Below are 8,949 nucleotides of genomic sequence, written 5' to 3'. Positions count from 1 at the left end.
GAATCATATAGCTGATTTAATATTGAAAATTTGAAATTCAAATATGAGGCTAAGTGGGTAGTAGTTAACAAGATTATGACCCGATCGAGTTTGAAATTAATTAAAAATTTAAGATCTGATTTGATATTTCCAAATAAAGTATTTTGTTTGACTACTATTTCTTTTTAATAATAATAATAGGTTGAACATAATGATTAATTAATAAACTACAGGAGGACAAAAAAAATATTTCATTCAAAGGAATTAATAATAGCACATAGCTACATATATGTATAAAGAAGTGTAATAATGAAATAACGCAAAAAGTTTAATTTTGATATATTAATAATATAAAATATTTTATATTTTTGTCTATATTTATTTTTTTAAATANATTAAATAAATATATAAAATTATTTTATACTGATAATATCTTAAAATTAAATTATAACATAAAAGTGAAAGAAGCAAAGAATTGAATAAACAATTAATAGTAATACCACCATAAAATTATTGGTTACCTAGCATTATCCTAAGTTAATTACTGCTTCAAAAGTTTGGCTAATTAGAAATAAAATCTTCTAATTTCTTCAATTCTTTCCCTTAATTTCAACATCAGATCAGTGTGGCTATGAATTTAGCAAAATTGGTTGGGCTGGTGGGGTGTCTCATTAATAAGCCCTATAAAAATTGCTATATCTTCTATACTTATTATTATATGAGAAACTTTTGTATCTTCTTACAACACATTTAATAATTAATGCATGTTATGGTTCCTACAATTATAATAATCATATGGTAGTTATATAATACGGTAATATTATGTAGACAAAAAAATAGTTTAAATTTATCTTATTTAATATTTATTTATTATAAAATATATTAAATAAAGTTAAAAATAATAAATTTTAATAAATTTTAACTAATATTTTTTTTTACTATATATTTCTGTAATTTTCACTACACTTAAAAGTTATATATGGTAAAAAAGAAGAGCTACTTAATTAACTACACATCATATCTATTGAAAATTTACCTGCCAACAATCTCGCACTCTCTTTCCAAAATTAGAAAGCCTAATAATTAAAGTCATTCTTTCTTAATTATTCTATTCCACATTCCCAAATATCCAAATGATTATAATATCATATATATTGAAAGTGAATTAAACGTTCACTATGGTTAAATTAAAGTAATTATTTTGAATATATACAACTGTTTAATTCGTTGCAAGTTGGTACTTTCGTTCCCCCATATATGATTAGTCAAGAAGTCATGATACAAACCATTTCAATTGTTTTTTAAGTGCATGCACATCAGTCTCAGCCAAATGAATTACACTATATATATAATAAGGGTAATGTCACAGTAAAGAATATAATTTTGGTAAAAGATAAAATATATATATTTTTTATAAAATTATTAAAATCTTTTCTCTTTACTCAATTTTATTTTTTACTAAAGAAATTTTGATATAATAATATGACCTAAATCCAAAACAAAGACTGTAATGAATTGATTTATTAGAGTTGAAAAGAGAATATTCTTACAAAACTTAGATAATGTAAATAATTGAATAAATAAAGAAGCTTATATTGTTAGGCTGGGTTCCATTTTTTTATTGGTGTTAGATATACAATTATTTATATTATTTTTTTATTAATTTAATCTTTTAGAAAAAGTAATTTTATTTTATGATATCAAAGCTATTTGTCTATAAGATTTAGAGTTCAAGCAAACACAAAATAAGAATCTGGTATATTTGAGAAAGAGTATTATAAATGTAAATATTTATATTATCTTCTCCTATCAACTTAAATTTTAAACAAAAAATGATTTCATGATAATTAAAAATATTAAAAAATTTGATGTTTTAAGATTCTAAAGTTAGTTTAATCACGGAATAAGGTATAAATAGTTAAAAAATCACTAAATAAAATTGTAATGCAACTCTGAAAATGAAACATATTGTATATTTACTATTTTAAATAAGAGTTTAACTAAAGAGTTAATTTTAATTTTTTTCAGCCAACATCAACTCATTTTTATTATTTTATATTTTAAATTTTAAATTCTAAATTCTAAACATAAACTCTAAGATTCTAAGCCTTCTAAAAAATAAAGATAAAAAATAATTTTACAACAAAATTATTAATTTAACTAATTAACCCCTATATTTATTCCTTAAATAGTTAAATTATTTGGTATTTTTCACTCTAATAGACACATATATATGACACTAGCTAACGGAATAATGGGTAGCACCCCAAAAAAAAAAAGGTGGCTTGTAAGGATTTTGTTTGCATATTTCCAAACTGTAATATGAACAAAAAGCCTTTGACGATGAACTATATCAAGGAACTTATTACTTTTTTTTTTCACGATATCTCTTAACTCGACAAATCAAGAATAATCGGTTACCAATGGGAGTTTCATTTAAGGGTCTGCCACTGGCCAATAAATTACTGCATGCATAAGGCAGAATTTGAACTCCCAACACTTGCTTAAGTGGACGAGTGAGCTGTCCACTCGACCAATATAAGTTGGTTTCAAGGAACTTATTACTAAGATAACACTACTGCTGCTTTCCACTTCTACCTCCATATAACAATCAAATCTATATATATAGTGATGTGAATTGACAAAGTGTAATAATATCACTACTAGCTACTACTATTCACAAATTTGACTTTGTTTAAATGGAAACGATTTACCTTATTTTCTAAAAGAAGAATATTCATTTAATTTTTTTTTTTAAAAAAAAACCAAATTAAAACACGCCCTCCAACCCAGATATCTTCATGCAAGTAGCTGGAAACCCTTAATACGCCGCAAGATTCATTCATCAACAACTGGTTTGCACTAATCTAATTCATATCCCTTAATCTTCTTCTCCAACCTCCAATTTTCCCTTCAATTCTCAACCCACCATAAATTAAATGGATCCCTTCACCAATTTCCAACCCTCATCAAATAACAACAAACACGAATCGTCATGCATTCTACTTCTGGTTCTACTTCTACTGGCCGTCACCCCGTGTATCGCGGGGTGAGGCGTAGAAGTAGTGGCAAATGGGTGTCGGAAATTCGGGAGCCGAAGAAGCCTAATAGAATTTGGTTAGGGACATATCCTACTCCAGAAATGGCTGCAGTTGCATATGATGTCGCCGTCCTTGCCCTAAAAGGCAAAGACGCCGAGTTAAACTTCCCTAACTCGGCTTCTTCGCTCCCGGTTCCGGCTACCTTATCCCCACGTGACATTCAAATGGCTGCGGCTAGTGCTGCCGCCGCGGCCGGAGCAGCAAAAGATGCCCTAAATGCTGAAGGATCAAGTTCAAGCCAAGGGAATATTAATAAAAGCAATGAAAATAATAATAATAATGTTCCTTCATCATCAATGGCACATGATTTTGTGGATGAGGATTTGATCTTTGACATGCCTAATGTTCTTGTGAACATGGCAGAAGGAATGCTTCTTAGTCCTCCTCCTTTTGACATTGGTGGTGGTGAAGATGAACCAGAAAACATGGATGATGAGCCAAGCCTGTGGAATTTCCCTTAAGTGATAAACCCTTGGTGTTTTTTAATTATTATATTATTAATTATTATTGCATGATGAATAATGATAACAATAATGAAAACTAAAATAAATAAATAAGACCAAGAAAAAGGTGTCATGTAATATAAAATTATGGGCGAACCCTCACATCAAGAGTTTGCTTGGCCAATAAGAAATTAATGTATTGTTTATTTAGAGAGTACTGTTCCATTGTATGCATGTATTATATTACTACTTTATTTCTAGCATTGAGGTTTAATTACTTTGCATTTGTTTGCACCTTAATTTTTATTTTGTAATGTTCTCTCAATTTATTAAATGTCATATATGTATTTAGTGTGTGTAAACTTTATGTTATCGTTTATTATTAATGCTATCTTCTTCTTTATTTATTTTTCTTCTCTTCTTTAAATTTTTTTCTTAATATTATCTTAAATAATGTTGTTTAGTATATAATATATATGTATATATATATCACTTGAAAAATCATATCAAATAATGTTGTTTAATTTAGTATAATTCTCTTCTGTTTTGTACTTGATATTCTATCTTAGAGAGACACACACCACATGCAAATAAATATATCAAAGTTAAATCAGTGAATTTAAAAATCTAATTTAAAGAAAGAAAAAAATTCAATACTTATCAAAATCTTATCTCTCTAGCTATAATGTAATATTAAGAATAATATAATATTATATAACTAGTAAATATTATCATTTTTAATTAGTATTTGACCAATAATAATTTGTACATATATTTATTAGAATTTGTACACATAAATTTAATATCATTTATACTCATATTTTTTTTAAAAAATTTACACATATAAATTAATAAAATTTATTTATTAAAAATAATTTAATATTTATGCGAGTGAAATAATAGCAAAAAATACTAAAAATTACTTCTCCTAGTAACATAATTCAGTGGGTAGTTTACCTTCTTCTTTCATGACACTGAAGAAGTTGTTCACTCACATGATTGAGAGAGAGGATAAGATAACCATCTTAATTAGTTTGGTAGGTAAAGAAGAAAGAGTGGGAGATAGAGTTTAGTCTTAGAGAATCTATTATTACTTTGTTGAATCAATGTTCTTCATGTCCTAATCTATTATTACTTTATGTCCCAAACTATTTGTCTCCCTAATTTACAAGAATGAGTTTACCATAAATATCACAACATGCATGTATATATGTGCTCCAACAATTACCCTTCCTTGACCACTCAATCTCACAACAACTTGGAATTTTTACACGTGGCATTTCCAACAGTTAAAAAAATAAAAAATTTACTTTAAGTTAATATCAACTAATTTTTTTAAATTATTTTTTTATATAAATTCTAGTTCTAAATATTAAATTATCCAACAAATAAAAATTAAAAACTTAATTTTATAATAAAAAGTTAACTAATTAAAAATTAATTTTTTATACTTATTCCAATTGAAAATAGAAATCACTTAGAAGAGAAATATTGGGTTTATGGAATACTAAGATAAGCATAATCATTATTTTTGTTAATTTTTATAATTTTATTAAATATATAAATATATAATGACTGATTTGATTAATATTTAATTTTTTACGTACAAATAGTAATTTTTTATAATCGCATCAACCAAAAGGATAGTAACAATGGGCTGAGTCAATAGTAGTGATAATTAGGGTTAAAAAGCAATGGTTTAAGCACCAAGAAAAAGCTTAATTATTAGCACCCTTTCCATTTATTCACTGTTGTTATGATTATGATTGTGCCTTTTAATTCTGTTCATGACCACAAATGACACATGCACCTTATCTAATCTTAGCATAATAGTGTTTTAGATTATCCATTGCGGTTTCTTCAAACACAACAAAGATTTTGTACAACCCATACTAACATATATACGACTGTCTCATAACATAAACCACTAACTAATTAGTGCTTAACATATTTAGATGCAATGAATTTTGTATTAAAACTTAATCACAATTTTATTGGCTGAAGAACAAGCTCTCCTAATTGGGAGAAGTAAAACCCCAGTAGAGTCTGAGAGTTTATTTATTTTCAATGAGTATTTTGTTATAATAAGTTTAACCCTAAATTATTATTAGGGCCAGTATGTCTAGTTTTTTATTTTTTATTATTTTTTGGTATATTTAATAATTACATTATATGTTAGATTATTATTGTACTTTTTCTTTGTCATACACACACTTAGATACATTATAAAGAAAGAGCAAAAAAAATAAATGAATGAAAAGAGCAAAAAAAATAATTTAAAGATGAAATATTTTCATTTTGCCACTACTCGCCAAGCCTCAACCACTATTATTATAATTGCATTTTTTTTTGGGGGGTATTAACACAGGACATAAGTCCAAAAAAAATATTTAAAAATAAATTAAACGGGGTAAAGAGATTTTTTTTTATCATCAGCTTAAATGTTTATTGAGTTTCCTGACACTTGCTTAAGCGGACTAGTGAGCTAACCACTAGACCAACCAACTTGGTTACAATATTCCCTAATTTGACAGGTTAAGAACTAATTTGTCATAGGTCTGAGCTCTATTTAAAGATTTGTTTTGCCAACAGATTATTACATGTATAAGACAGAATTCAAAACATTGATATTTATTTAAACAGACGAATGAGCTAACCACGTTTGGTTTAATAATTTCTTTTCAATTTGTTTTGGTTTGACAAGGGGCCTAAGCCCAAAAAAAAGGGTAGGCCAAATCATTTATCCCAAAATGTTAAAATGGATTTTGTCTTTTGTCTGATAGACTTGATTCACAAATCTTCGCTCATTTTGGTCTAAACTTAATTAATCAAGCTTGAGGAATGTAATGTTGATTAATGTTTTTAGTTAGGCCGAGTATTGTTGGGCCCATAATCCTTATATGGTCCAACATCTTCCCAACCTTCCCTCTACAAACATTTGCCGCAATTTTCAAACCACTTATTCTGACAAAAAAAAAACACTTATAATAAAAGGGAAGAAAAAAAAAATCGTAATGTCTTGGGGGAAAAATCCAGTTGCAGTTTTTTCCATCATGTCTTATTTAAAATTTTTAAAACATTCAACCACTCGAATTCATAAAAAAAAAAATGTATTGGTAGACGAGTTAATATTTCATGAGAGAATGACCAGAAGTCAAACTTCAAAAATCAAAACCCCAAGAGTAATGGTGGACATTAAGATGTAATGTCTTTTACATACACCTTAATTTTCCTAAGCATTATTTATATTAAAAATGGGTCAAACTTTATATAATTAGACAAAATATGTCATTACAAGTTAAACGAATTGAAATAAAAAAAATTTTCTGACCTTCACATAAATTATGAACACATAATATATAAATGAAAAAGTAAAAAAAGAAAAAAAAAACAATTATTTAGTTCAAGTAACAAATAAAGTTTTATGTTCAATTATAATGCAACCATGTATGATTTCATCACTTTTCGCTATGATTTTATAAGAGATATATAGAGTATGGTGTATGCTTAACGTATAATTATTGATTATAAATTAATCAAAAATGTTTGATAATAAAAAATAGACAAAAATAGTCAAAATTATCTTATTTAATATTTATTAATTTTAACAACAATTAATAAATATTAAATAAAATAAGTTCAGACTATTTTTTTATGTAACATTTTAGAGTTTATAATTAGGTGAAAATTCAGGTGCAGTCGACTTCACATAAAGTTGATAGATAAGAGTCGTTAGATGAAAATTTAGTCAAATCAATCAAATCATTTAATGACTCTTACCTATCAACTTCATGTGAAGTCCACTGCACCTGAATTTTCACTTTAGGATTATTAATCACCCCATAGAGTCAAATCTATAGTAGTTTCTACACCAACCCAATTGAAGCCTCTTTCCAAAGCCGGTGGAGTTATAATCAAGGCTTCAGCCAAGCTATTCATCAACCCTGGCATGTTAAACACTTCCTCTTCATCCCAATAGAAGCTTCTAGAATCTTCTCCAAAACTACTATCCGAAGACAACTCCTCCTCATGAGAAGAACCATCATTACTTCCACGGATACTCATGATCTCTTCTGTGCCTTCAACAAAGTGATTGTTCGCGACCTGCGTCGCAGTTATCTGGATGCTTTTGAGAGAAGTGGTTTCAGCATTGAGTCGAGGCAGCGAGGCGGCCGACTGAGGAAAGTTTAGGGAAGCATTGTCACCCCGGAAGGCCAAGGCAGCGACATCATGGGCTATAGCCGCCATTTGAGGGTGAGAAAAAGTTCCAAGCCAAACCCTAGTTTTGTTGTTTGGTTGTCTAAGCTCACAAACCCATTTTCCATTCCTTTGCCTCACACCTTTGTAAATAGGGTGCCTTGTCTCTTGGAATTTCTTCCTCCCTGCCTTTCTTTTTTGCATGTTTAATTTTCTATTTTGTGTTGTGTTTGAATGTATGAGGATTAAGGAACAATATATAATGTGCCTTTTAAAACGTTATAGGGTGTAACAAAATTTAATGTGACACACATTCACATAATATAGCACGAGGGAAAATAGGATAAAAATGAGTGGTGTTGTTGATTTTGGATACTAATTAAAATAAATAAATAAATAAATTGGAGCTCATGCAGCATGCAATTTTATATTTTGTATTTATTGATTCTCTTTTATATGATTTGGGTGACAACAACTATACATATAGTAGATGAGAATAGAGAGTGACATGCTTGACTTGTGTGATGTGTGACATAATAAGAGAGATTTATTTTCATCACGTGTTGTAGAAACATTTCATTAGTCTTGTTTAATTTACTCTAGCTAGTTCACTCTTTGTTGCATATATTAACATCAGTTATCATATATTTATGTATTGTTTAATTTGTTTATCTTTTAATATATATTTTATTTTGGTAACTGATTTTAATATATACTTAACATGATTGATTGAAAAATATTATCTAGCATTTGAAAGAAAAATTAAAATTGAAAGACTGATATTGAAATAAGTCTTAATATTGTATTTGGTATAAAGTAAAAGATAGAGATTGAAATAAAAATTAAACTTTAATTTAATTTGTATAAAGGATAAAGTCGAAATTAATTAATTAAAATGAGAATATTTTAAGAATAAAATATTATTAAAATTTTAGTTTTTATCTCTAAAAATTTCAGTTTTTTGTGTCTCTATTTTTTAGAAATACTGAAATACTAAAATTTTGAAAACAATGACGAAAATTTTAATACCAATCTTTGGATCAACAAATATGATATTAAATCTCAATCTCTCAATCTCGGTCTTAATAATTCAAACAAACGCTATCTGATTTGTTAGCTAAAAAACTTTAATGTCGATTAAATATTTACTTTAAAAATTTCTAATATTAATAAAAACATTAATTAGTGTCTTTGAAGCGATTTAAGATATTTGTGGTAGTATGACTGAT

General features: G+C 27.3%; 2 protein-coding genes across 2 annotated transcripts; one reads left to right on the top strand and one right to left on the bottom strand.

Moving 5' to 3' along the window:
* Positions 1-2,816: 2,816 nt before the first annotated feature.
* Positions 2,817-3,541, top strand: LOC107476329 (ethylene-responsive transcription factor ERF024-like). The gene has a single exon (XM_016096130.3). It carries the CDS (start codon positions 2,975-2,977, stop codon positions 3,539-3,541), a length of 567 nt encoding a protein of 188 aa, XP_015951616.1. The 5' UTR covers positions 2,817-2,974.
* A 3,725-nt stretch (positions 3,542-7,266) lies between these two features.
* Positions 7,267-7,978, bottom strand: LOC107476216 (dehydration-responsive element-binding protein 1B-like). The gene has a single exon (XM_016095985.3). The coding sequence runs from the start codon at positions 7,922-7,924 to the stop codon at positions 7,355-7,357; it is 570 nt and encodes a 189-aa protein (XP_015951471.1). The 5' UTR covers positions 7,925-7,978; the 3' UTR covers positions 7,267-7,354.
* Between the last annotated feature and the right edge of the window lie 971 nt (positions 7,979-8,949).

The sequence above is a fragment of the Arachis duranensis genome, chromosome 2, assembly GCF_000817695.3.
Source record: "Arachis duranensis cultivar V14167 chromosome 2, aradu.V14167.gnm2.J7QH, whole genome shotgun sequence".
NCBI lineage: Eukaryota > Viridiplantae > Streptophyta > Magnoliopsida > Fabales > Fabaceae > Arachis > Arachis duranensis.
Note: the sequence above shows the minus strand (reverse complement) of the source record. Positions and strands in the feature narration are given on the sequence as shown.

Excerpts from the sequence above, each read along its gene's own strand:
- LOC107476329 (XM_016096130.3), top strand. The coding sequence starts at position 2,975 with ATGCATTCTACTTCTGGTTCTACTTCTACTGGCCGTCACCCCGTGTAT.
- LOC107476216 (XM_016095985.3), bottom strand. The coding sequence starts at position 7,924 with ATGCAAAAAAGAAAGGCAGGGAGGAAGAAATTCCAAGAGACAAGGCAC.